Here is a 10867-nt window from a genome sequence, read left to right as displayed (position 1 = left end):
ACACTGTTTACACCGAATTGCGAAATAAGGTATCACTAACATCCCGTGACGATAAAAGATATGCTATTCCTGGTGATGTCTCTACTTTGGCTTGGGGCCATTTATTAATTAATCAGCATGAAGGTAATATAGATGACCTTTTATTTTTTGCGAATGAAATGATAGATGCTCCTACATTATATGACTTAAATAATATCCCCAATGAGGAATTGTTCCAAGTTGCACCTTTTTATTATGACTCCTACTTATAAATTATTGTTTGTTATCTGTAATTATATTTAAGAATTAAGCATATGTATATTTTTGTGTATTAATAAAACACTTGTATATTAACATATTTTTTTATTTAAAACTTTAATTAATTCCATTAGCAGAGGAACTATTGACAAAGTTGAACATATAGCTATATAATAAAATATTGGAGATAAACCTTTTTCATCCTTAGGACTTTCATTATAAAGTTCTAACCAGCCGGAATCAGTGATTTTATCACTAAAATGTCTAAAACGCAATTTATACTTGGTACTGTTCAAAGCTATTTGAGCTTGTAAAGTTGGTAGAAAATTGTTTTCCGGATACGATTTCATTCTTGTCCATTTCGACGGCCACGTGTCATTTAGTACACCATTACTATCAAAACACACAAAAGTTTCTCTAACATTGATTGGTTCTTGAATTAAGAGCAAATTTCCCACAATTGCTTGTAAAACAATAAAGTTTAATGATACCATCATAATAATAGCTGTTTAGAATTTAACGTCTATTTATAGTAAATCTAACTTTGGACGTGGGGAGTCCCATTTATGTGGTGGGGATTCCAATAATCCATCACGATAACCTACAGAACGATGAGATAGTCCCATAGGTCTAGTCTCACTACAAAATGCACAAAATTCAAATACCAATTTCCATCCTTTAAATATTAAGTTTCTTCGAATAAGTCTAGTTCCAGACATTTTACGACAAACGAGACAAAGCTTTTGTCGTACAATATAAAAAGGAAGTCTCGAAAATGTTTCCCATTCGTCACTCCTATAGCTAAGTAGATTATCACAATATTTATATGGTATGTTCCCTTCGTTTATTATACTTGAACACATAATTAAAAGTATACAAATTAGATTTTGTGAGGGACTCTAACGAACGGGTTTATGATTTAGCTTAACAAGTTTCAACAGGAATGAGTCCCCGCTAGCTGATAAAGTTTTACACACCTTGCTTGGTACACTCTAGTGTTAATATATTATTATGAGTGGGGGTAATGAGCAACACACCTGCAACCGGTGTCAATGGGGGTAGGAAGGATATAAGGAAGGACCATCGTTAATTTAAACAGTATGGACTCAAGAAGGTTTCGTGAACGGCTTAATCAGTTTAGTATACGCATTAAAAGGATAAAACGTGATATTCTATTTTACAAAAGTCATAGATATATCAATCATATAAATAATCGTATTAACCAGTTAAAAAGTGAATACAAAGATAAACAACTTATGTTTAAACAGTTTTCAAAGGTGTGTTTGAGTGATGCGCTTGCGTAGTGGTAAAGTTTACACAACAAAACCAGAAGCAGACGTAAGACTATTTTTTCTCTCCAGATACGAAGAGCAAAAGTGGATAGACTTGGTATTTAAGAACATTAACCGATTTACTAAAGATGGATTGTTGCCTCCGGTCTCGCATAATGGCAGAGCATCCAAAAAAACCGTTGTACAAGTTCACGACCACAGAATTGGAATATTTTAGCCTAGCCTACGTAAGAAAATTTGTAGACCCAATTGAACTTCTCCGTTCATGGTCTATACTACCCAGAAAATTTTGCCAGGATTTTGAAGTTCAAACTCGTCTCCCATGTTTCGTTCATTTCAATCGTCCTGAGTGGAGAACAGAGTTAGAAGGATTCGCCCCAGCTCAATCCAGTTGTCATTTGTGTAAACTTGCACTTCAAAATATAAATTGTAACATGTAATAGTTATTGAATAAAGTACTATTTTTTTAATAAGGTTTTTTATTAATAAAACAAAATGTAAAAAAAAAATTTATTTCATTATAAAAGTATCATAAAGTTGAAATACATTACTTAAAGCACAAACACTTCCACTGTTTGAATGATATGGACATCTTGGCTCCATTTTCTGCAGAGCTGGTTGTTCATCAAACTCCAAAACTGGGGATAGACTATACTTTTTGATGTACTGTGACTTTTCTCGCCCCTTAACATAAACCGCATTAACGCCTTTTGTCAAATGTTGGATAATATTATGGAACTGGTGTACTGGTGTAAATCCATGATTCCAGTTCAATCCATGATGGTTATTCATCAACCAAACAGCTTGATTATAATATTCAGAACCCAATAATCGTATCGGATATGGTGGTTTAAAAAAAAAATGACTAATTTTTTGACCATCATAACTTGCAAACTCTTTCACGATAAACTTATTTTTTTCGGTAATAAAACCTTGGACATCTACTATTAAGCACATGATTACAGACTGAGTTTGTGTAGTGCATAATTTGTATTTTTAAAAGAATTTTCAGTCATGCGCATGTGAGAGTTTCGCATATATTGCCATAATTAGCACCTGACCCTTATACAGTCCTCATACGGGAAGTCTCTCATTAGATACAATTTTACAACACCTGTACCTGCTCTTTGCATACAGCTGCTCCCTATTTAAAATAAACTCCCTAATTTTCAGGTGCTCATTAATTTGCATACAGGTGCTCCCTAATTTGCATTCACCTGTTTTGTATAATATAAATATTTTACAATTGTTTCACAATTTTTGTTAGAGGGTTATATGTGAATTCTTTCTCGTGAAGTATTAGACAATAGGCTGAGATATCAGAGGTTGTTGGTTCATCTGTCTCAAATTCTATACGAAGCACAACAGATCCGGATTGAATTACTTCTTTTTGACGAGAGCAGTCAATGTGTATAAGTGGAGCAATTGTTTTAAAGTCAATTGGATTAAATATGGGTTGGTTTAAGGTCATGTGATAATAACTCTCCTGGAAATTGGCAAACATTTCATATAGTTTGGCAAACCTATTAGTCTTAAAATCTAGTTGAAGATCATTATAGGGATACCTTTCAGAATTTAAAAACACTTTAATATTCTTTAAAGTGCAATGATCAAATTTACTCATATCTTTTGTTAATTTTGATTTTCTGTTATTTTGAAAAGCAACAACAATGTGTCGTGGAGTTTCTATTTTGGTACTAGTCCGCACTGACCATGTGTGACGTGTAGAGTTATTTAGGGCTGGATATTCAATCATTTGCCAACTTCGAAATTTAATAGGTAGTTCTTGGTTTGTATGTGAAATTTTGTTTAGTCGCAACTGTTCTCGAATACTAGGAGTTACATGTGGTACCTCCCAATATAATTTAGTAATGTCAATTTTTGGACGCTCAGTCTCATCTTCGCTTACTACTGCATCAATATCATCATTTGATCGAATAAGTATCAATTCTTGTTTCATGTTCATAATAATTTTTCTGAAATCTTCAAAGAATCCGGATAATAATCTTAAAGGTATACACACATTAAAGTTTCCATTTGAATCCACCAAAACATTGTTTTTAGGGACTTCACTATTATTTTCCATTCTACTCATTTTCGGAAACCAACCAGCATTTTCCAATAGCAAGCTTTGATTTTCGTTAAGGCTAAGATAGTTTTTAATACTTGATACTAATCCTACATCACGTACTGAGTCAATTATTACCCCATTTAATTCAAAACGTAGTTCACGAAACAAGTAAGCTATACTATTATTAATAAATTTTATTTTGGTTGGTGTTTTATTATCATGTGTGGCTAATTTGCCCTCAATATGGAGAAAACTATTTGCTGGAAACGTCAAACTATCCAAATCTTGTACTGAAATACGAATTTCATCATTGTATCCCAATTTTCCAGGAATGTAGGGTTGATAAGTGTGGAACTGATAATCTTCAATAGTGTTATCATTAAAAGGTTGACCAGTAACGTGAAGAATTTCCATTATACCAAGACTTTAAATCCTAACGATTGAAGAAAGCGACGATTAGATGGGGTTATTTGTTTAAAAGGTAATCTCCTTTTATATGATTTTGGTAGAGATAGAGTTATTTTTTTAGAAGGTAATCTCTTTATATATGTTTTTGGTTCGCGAGAAAAAACTAAAACCATTATATACGTTTTCTAAGATGTAGATTTACAGTAACCTCCTCCCCTCCAAAGTCAACAAGTTTACCTGCTTGGTTGATAATTTTTACTGTAAGGTTAGAGATTGTTTTAATACTCACTGGATAATACAAAATATTTTGGGGTACCTCAACTATTTTATACCCAGTTGGTACGGTTGGGAAGAACTGATGGATAATGTGAACTGGATTTCCGTTTAAATAGGATCCTGATGCTATGTTACAGTCAATACATAATGCGTTTGCACCCCAAATCTCCACTGGGTTGTCTGAGATATGTATCTGGTTTGCTGCTAGTAGCCCTGATTTAAATCCAAATAATTTCCCAATAGAATTCGCGGGAAGAAATGAAATTTCTCTATTACTATTAATTATAACTTTGGAGGATGATAACTGTGGAGTAATTTCTATAGTCGCATCACTATCTCTCTTTTTCATGTTTTCTTTTATAAGTTTTGTAACATCATCTAATTCATAAGATCCCTTTGGTAATTTATAGGTATAAGTAACATTTCGTATATTCCAGAGAAAAATGTTATTGTTTTCATCGATATTTGGAATACTATTAAAACTATAAAAACTAGTTACCCCAATTTCGTAATCGAATTCATCTTCAAGGTAAATCGGAGGATTAAAACTATAACTCAGATTTGAAGCGTTCCCAGTAAGCGTAAAGTTGAAAGACATTGTTTTAAAACGTAAACAATCAATGTTTGCTATTTATAGTAGTTGTATAGAAAATCTAAGGAGTAATGACCACACCTGTATGAGTCGTTTTGGATTTTATCATAATTGTAATATATTTTTACATCGCCATTACTTAAAAAATACTTTATTACGCTTTTTGGAGGGGGTAAGTCTCCATAAGAATCAAAGTAAATTACGTTAGACTTAGATTTTGCGTAAGCTACCCAGTGGGTTCCGACTCCACGATTAGAATCTAAATTTATAACACCACACTCGTTTTTATGAATTTTTTTTGGCATATTATTTCTCATATACACACCTCTAAACAAAGGAAGAGCTTTACCATGCTTTATTATATCAGTACTTGTTAAAGCATGATGAGGAAGATTTAGTTTTTTGAATAAGGCTTCAAGTATAATCCATAGCCCTTATAAGGTCTTAGATATAATCCTTTGCCTTTCTGTTCCATGGCTAGATTATGGCATTTTTGTTCTTCAAGACTAATTCGATTAGCTTTCGCATCTCCAATGGTCTTGTAAATAGTAGTACCAAGGCCCCCAACAGCAGATAAAGCACCGATTAGTGGGAGAAGTAGGGGAAGGAATCCACCTTTCTTTGGTGTTTTAATGATCCTTTTTTTCTTATTTATTCTTTTACGAAGAGAACCACCTTTTTTGCGTCTTAGACCCATTCCCAACTTACGTTTTCCTTTCATAGCTGTTGTAACAAACCAAGCAGCTGCCTTCTGTCCAAACGGTGTGTCTTTAGATTTTACAATATCCCAAGCTTTGTTTTCTAAAATCTGATCCGCCTTGTGTCTGGTTGATAAATCAGTACTTGTAGAGTATGCAATATCGTGGTGTTTACAAGCCTCGTCTAGTTTATTAATTCCCTTATCTCCCCGCTCTAATCTTTGTTGTAAACGGGTTCCTGGTCCACAATATGAATATCCTGGAAGATGGAGTTCTAATGGAAGCTTATTTATAATTTTGTTTAATAATCCACGCCCTTTTCTTTTTATATGCCCTTGAATCTTTTTTTTCATGGTGTCTCACTTATATATATAGTAGATGGGCTATATATACCCCAAAGTTTTAAAAACATTTTATTAATGAAGATTGAAAAGCAGAAACTCTCTCTTCCTATTTCTAACCATGATGAGGTTACAGAGGAACAACATGTAAAACATGGCTATCTTTTTGGTGGCAACAGAAGGTTTTTAGTTGTTGGACCAAGTGGTTGTGGCAAGACGAATGTATTATTGTCTTTAATTGAGCATCCAAATGGTCTAAGATTTGAGAATATATATTTATATTCCAAGTCGTTGTATCAACCAAAGTATGTATATTTGCGAAACTTGGTTGAGCCAATAAAAGAAATTGGCTTTGAAGGATATAATGATCCCAATAATGTACCATCTCCTGATGATATTAAAGAAAATTCAATAGTTATTTTTGATGATATTCCATCGTGTGATCAAAAAATTGTACAAAGGTATTTTTGTTATGGGAGACATAAAAATATAGATTGCTTTTATTTATGTCAAACATACAGTGCTATTCCAAAACAATTAATTAGAGATAATTCTAATTTACTTGTAGTTTTCCAACAAGACTTTACAAATTTAAAACATATTTTTGACGATCACGTTAATATAGACATGACTTTCCAACAATTTAAAGATTTGTGCTCAATCTGCTGGAAAGACAGATATGGATTTCTTGTCATTGACAAAGACTCTCCCAAATCAATGGGTCGATATCGATATGGGTTCGATAGGTATATAAGGCTTTAAACTAACATTCCTAGTACACAATGGATCCTAAAGTTACGCGAAAACTGCTTTTATCACGACAAGCGTTGAAGAAGAAGTATCGTAGTTTAAAACATGACATAGCTCAGTCTCAATCTGCTTTAGAAAAAAATTATAAACCTATTACACAACCACTTAATGAACTTTTACATAAACTGGAAACTGTTCCGTCTATTAAACAAGAACCACAATATTCGTTTGATAAACCAATCAAGTTGAGTACACCAAAAGACTACAAAATGCGAAAATCCAATTATCGCTTAGCATTTTCTTCTCCAAATACGAGTGTACTTCCTGGGGGATCAAAAACACCTACCAACTTTGGTGATGAATCTATTATTCCAAGGGAAAGACAACCAGAAGAAACTTTTGAGTCAGAAGGACAAACTAATACCACGGATGAGGATATTAATCGGTATTTTGAGGATACGCTTAGAGAATTTAATCAAATGATTACAAATCCAGATATAATGAATCAATTTTATGAGAATTGTACATCACCTTTACCAAAGAAATATATTAAAGCTAACATTGAAGACACAAAAGGTAATTTTGACCATGATTTAGGAGTTTACCATGATTTGGAAACTGAAAAATTTTCTATTGGAAATTCTCTAATTGATTTTGATGGCGCGGATCTTATTATCAATAATATAAGATACAAGGGAACTCCAGGGCTCTACGAGCTTTTATTTAAAACGAATCCAGTATCGTTTAAAAAAACAGATGTTAATGAATATGTTGATATTTTACGTAGAACAAATGCGATATATAGAAACAATAATCCTGACTTACCTATAAAAAGTATTCCGTCAAAAATAAAGGATAAATATAATTTTATTATTAAACCAGCTTTGGAAACGAGACCACAACCATCTAGAGTTCGTTTAAGTTCACTTCCTGGAAATTTAGCGCAGGGACCTGTTACCCGAAATTTAGATAAACATTATAAAAAAAGGGGTGGTGCACTTTTCAGAAAATATAGTGGGAAGCCATTAGAGTATAAATACTTTGATAATTTTAATGAAATAATAGATAGATTAAGGTTATTAATCGCATCACAAGCTGCGGGAAACGACGGACACGTGAATGAAATTATATCTATAATTGAAGAACTTCGAGAAGGTGGAATAATACAATAATGCCAATAAATCGTTTCGGAACTCACTTTTTATCCGAGTCAAAAACTTGTAGTGATGACATTTCGGTACCCTTATATTTTACAGCTAATCCAGAAACTTTTTTTAGCAAATGTTTTTATCGTATAAGAGGACATGAAAATTTAAAAATTAATAAAAATTATTATATTTTGGAAAACATGCGAGACCACTTTTCCATTTCCGTTTAGTTGTAAAATTGAATCCGTTTTGAAAGTACTTTATTTCGATGGATTTGTTAAAATTAATTCTAAAACATATAAATTGAATGAATTGGTTGGTGTTCAAATAAAAAAGGGAGATACAATTCAATTCAAGTTAACTAATTTACCTTTAATAATTGTAGACTTTATTCTCCAGTGTCCTTTAGAAAAAGATATATAAACACGAAAGTGTAGATATAATTATCAAAATGCCTGTAAGTAAATTTGGTAACCATTTTTTAAAATCATGTAAAAATTTATCAAGACCGAGTAAACTATATTTTGTTTGCGACGCTTCTACATTTTACAGTAAATTCGTTTTAACACTAAGAGGAGAAAAAAAATTAAATTTGAATAAAGAATACTACGTTCTTGAAAATGGTGGAACAGCTTATGTCTTCTCCGTAAATGGAAAAATAGAGAGCATACAACATTATGCATTTGACGCTCCAGTAATATTAAATTCTGTACAGTATAAATACCATGAATTAATAGGTAAAACTTTTCAGAAAGGTGATAAGATTTCATTTCAATTAGGCACTCATTCCAACGTATTGGTGCATATAACTATCCAATGTCCTTTAGAAAAAAATGTCTAAAAGTCAAGTAATTGAAGAGATACATAGACCAGCGAGAAAAAATTATAGAAGAAGACATGTAATCATAAAAGGGTTAAATGATTTGGTTCAAGCAGATTTAGCCGTAATGATTCCTTATGCCAAAGTGAATAAGGGATACCAATATATTCTTGTTGTTATAAATGCATTTAGAAAATTTGTGTGGGCAGAACCTGTTAAACGAAAAACGGGAATTGAGATAACAAAAGCAATGGAAAAAATTTTGAATCAAATGAAAACATTTCGAAAAAACCTTCAAACAGATTTGGGAACTGAATTTTACAATTCCAATTTTAACTCTCTTATGAAATCACACAATATTAACCACTATAGTACATTTTCCAATCTAAAGGCAAGTATCGCGGAAAGAGTAATAAGAACCATAAAATCAATGTTGTGGAAGCAGTTTAGTTTACAAGGGTCTTATAAATGGGTAACCAATCTTTCTGATATTGTAAAAAAATACAATAATACTAAACATTTAACTACAGGTTTCGCACCTAGCCAAGTCAATGAAAAAAATGCTGGGAATATAACTGCCTATAATTACCTTAAAACCATTGATCCCAGGAAACATAAATTAAAAGTTGGTGATTACGTCCGAATTTCAAAACATAGGAGTTTGTTTACTAAGGGTTATTTGCCCAACTGGACAAATGAGATTTTTAGAATAAGAAAAGTTAAGCAAACCAATCCAGTAACTTATTTGTTGGAAGATTCACGAAAAGAAGAAATTCAAGGTGCTTTTTACAGTGAAGAATTACAAAAAACCCGGTTTCCTGATATTTATTTAGTGGAGAAGGTGTTGAGGAGGAAAGGCAACAAGGTATATGTAAAATGGATGGGAATGAATAGTTCTCATAATTCTTGGATTAACAAAAATAATGTAATAAATTAAAACAATGTAATAAATTAAAATATATTTTTTAAAATTGTTTTTTATTTTTGTTCTATATATTACAAAGTTCCTTATAAAAATTTGTCCTAATATTAGTGAAACAAATAAAAAACTTTTTATGATTGTATTTTATTTCTATGTCTTATATCTAGTACAGGATTAATAATTTTAGCAGTTTCATCTATCCTACGTCGGAACCTCATTCTGTCAGCAACCATGAATTCCCAGTATCTGGTTCTGCATGGACAATTGGCTTCAACGTAGTGAATACGAACATTTTCGTTAAATTTGACCATTGAATAGTCCAGGGTATCTATAGAGTAACTCTAAAGCTATACCATAAGTCGTCTTATTTATATTCTTAATGGGCTCCATAATCTTAAGCCCGGATTCAATCGGGTTGTTGGAATCCACCCCCAGCTTTAATATTTCTAAGGAGTTGGTAAATTCTTCCTTCTTTAGGGTTTCTAAATGGTAATTAAGAAGCGGTAGTATTTTCCATATTGATGTTATTGAATTAGCACCCAACATGATCTGTGAATCACCTTTGATAATTTTTACAACTAACATGCATGGAAGCTGCATGAATTCTAGCAGAAAATCTCCATCTTTAATTGGTTGTTGGTGATTTCCCGCTATAAAATTATCGATTACATTTTTATGGGATAAAAATTTGATCCAATCGGTTTGACTGAATAAGACACAATCATGTTTGTATCCACTGATAATAACACTTGGTTCAAAGTTAAATTCGTGGGCTAAACAGATGGACACATATTTGGTATTTGATGGGTTTAAGTAAAATCGACGTTCACTTAACACGTTAGACATCTGCACTTTACCACTCATTGTTAAAAACTAAATAACACACACAATACAAGACTTCTTATACCCCTTTACATGTGTTCACATATCTAGGGTGGGAGGTGTACGCAAATTAGCGAGCACATGCAAAGCTGTATGCAAATTAGCAGCACCTGTGTGCAAATTATGGACAGGTGTATGCAAATTAGGGAGCACATTCAAATTAGGGACAGCTGTATGCAAATTAGGGAGCACATTCAAATTAGGGAGCACATTCAAATTAGGGACAGGTGTATGCAAATTAGGGAGCACATTCAAATTAGGGACAGGTGTATGCAAATTAGGGAGCACATTCAAATTAGGGCAGGTGTATGCAAATTAGGGAGCACATTCAAATTAGGGACAGGTGTATGCAAATTAGGGAGCACATTCAAATTAGGGACAGGTGTATGCAAATTAGGGACAGCTGTATGCAAATTAGGGCAGGTGTATG

General features: G+C 32.6%; 1 protein-coding gene across 1 annotated transcript; it reads right to left on the bottom strand.

Annotated features, from left to right (window-relative positions):
* Window positions 1-2769: 2769 nt before the first annotated feature.
* LOC140450943 (uncharacterized) lies at window positions 2770-4014 on the bottom strand. Its single transcript, XM_072544640.1, has one exon. The coding sequence runs from the start codon at window positions 4012-4014 to the stop codon at window positions 2770-2772; it is 1245 nt and encodes a 414-aa protein (XP_072400741.1).
* Window positions 4015-10867: the final 6853 nt, after the last annotated feature.

The sequence above is a fragment of the Diabrotica undecimpunctata genome, chromosome 9, assembly GCF_040954645.1.
Source record: "Diabrotica undecimpunctata isolate CICGRU chromosome 9, icDiaUnde3, whole genome shotgun sequence".
In the NCBI taxonomy this organism is placed as follows: domain Eukaryota; kingdom Metazoa; phylum Arthropoda; class Insecta; order Coleoptera; family Chrysomelidae; genus Diabrotica; species Diabrotica undecimpunctata.
The sequence above is the reverse complement of the archived record's forward strand: the minus strand, read 5'-3'. Positions and strand labels throughout refer to the sequence as shown.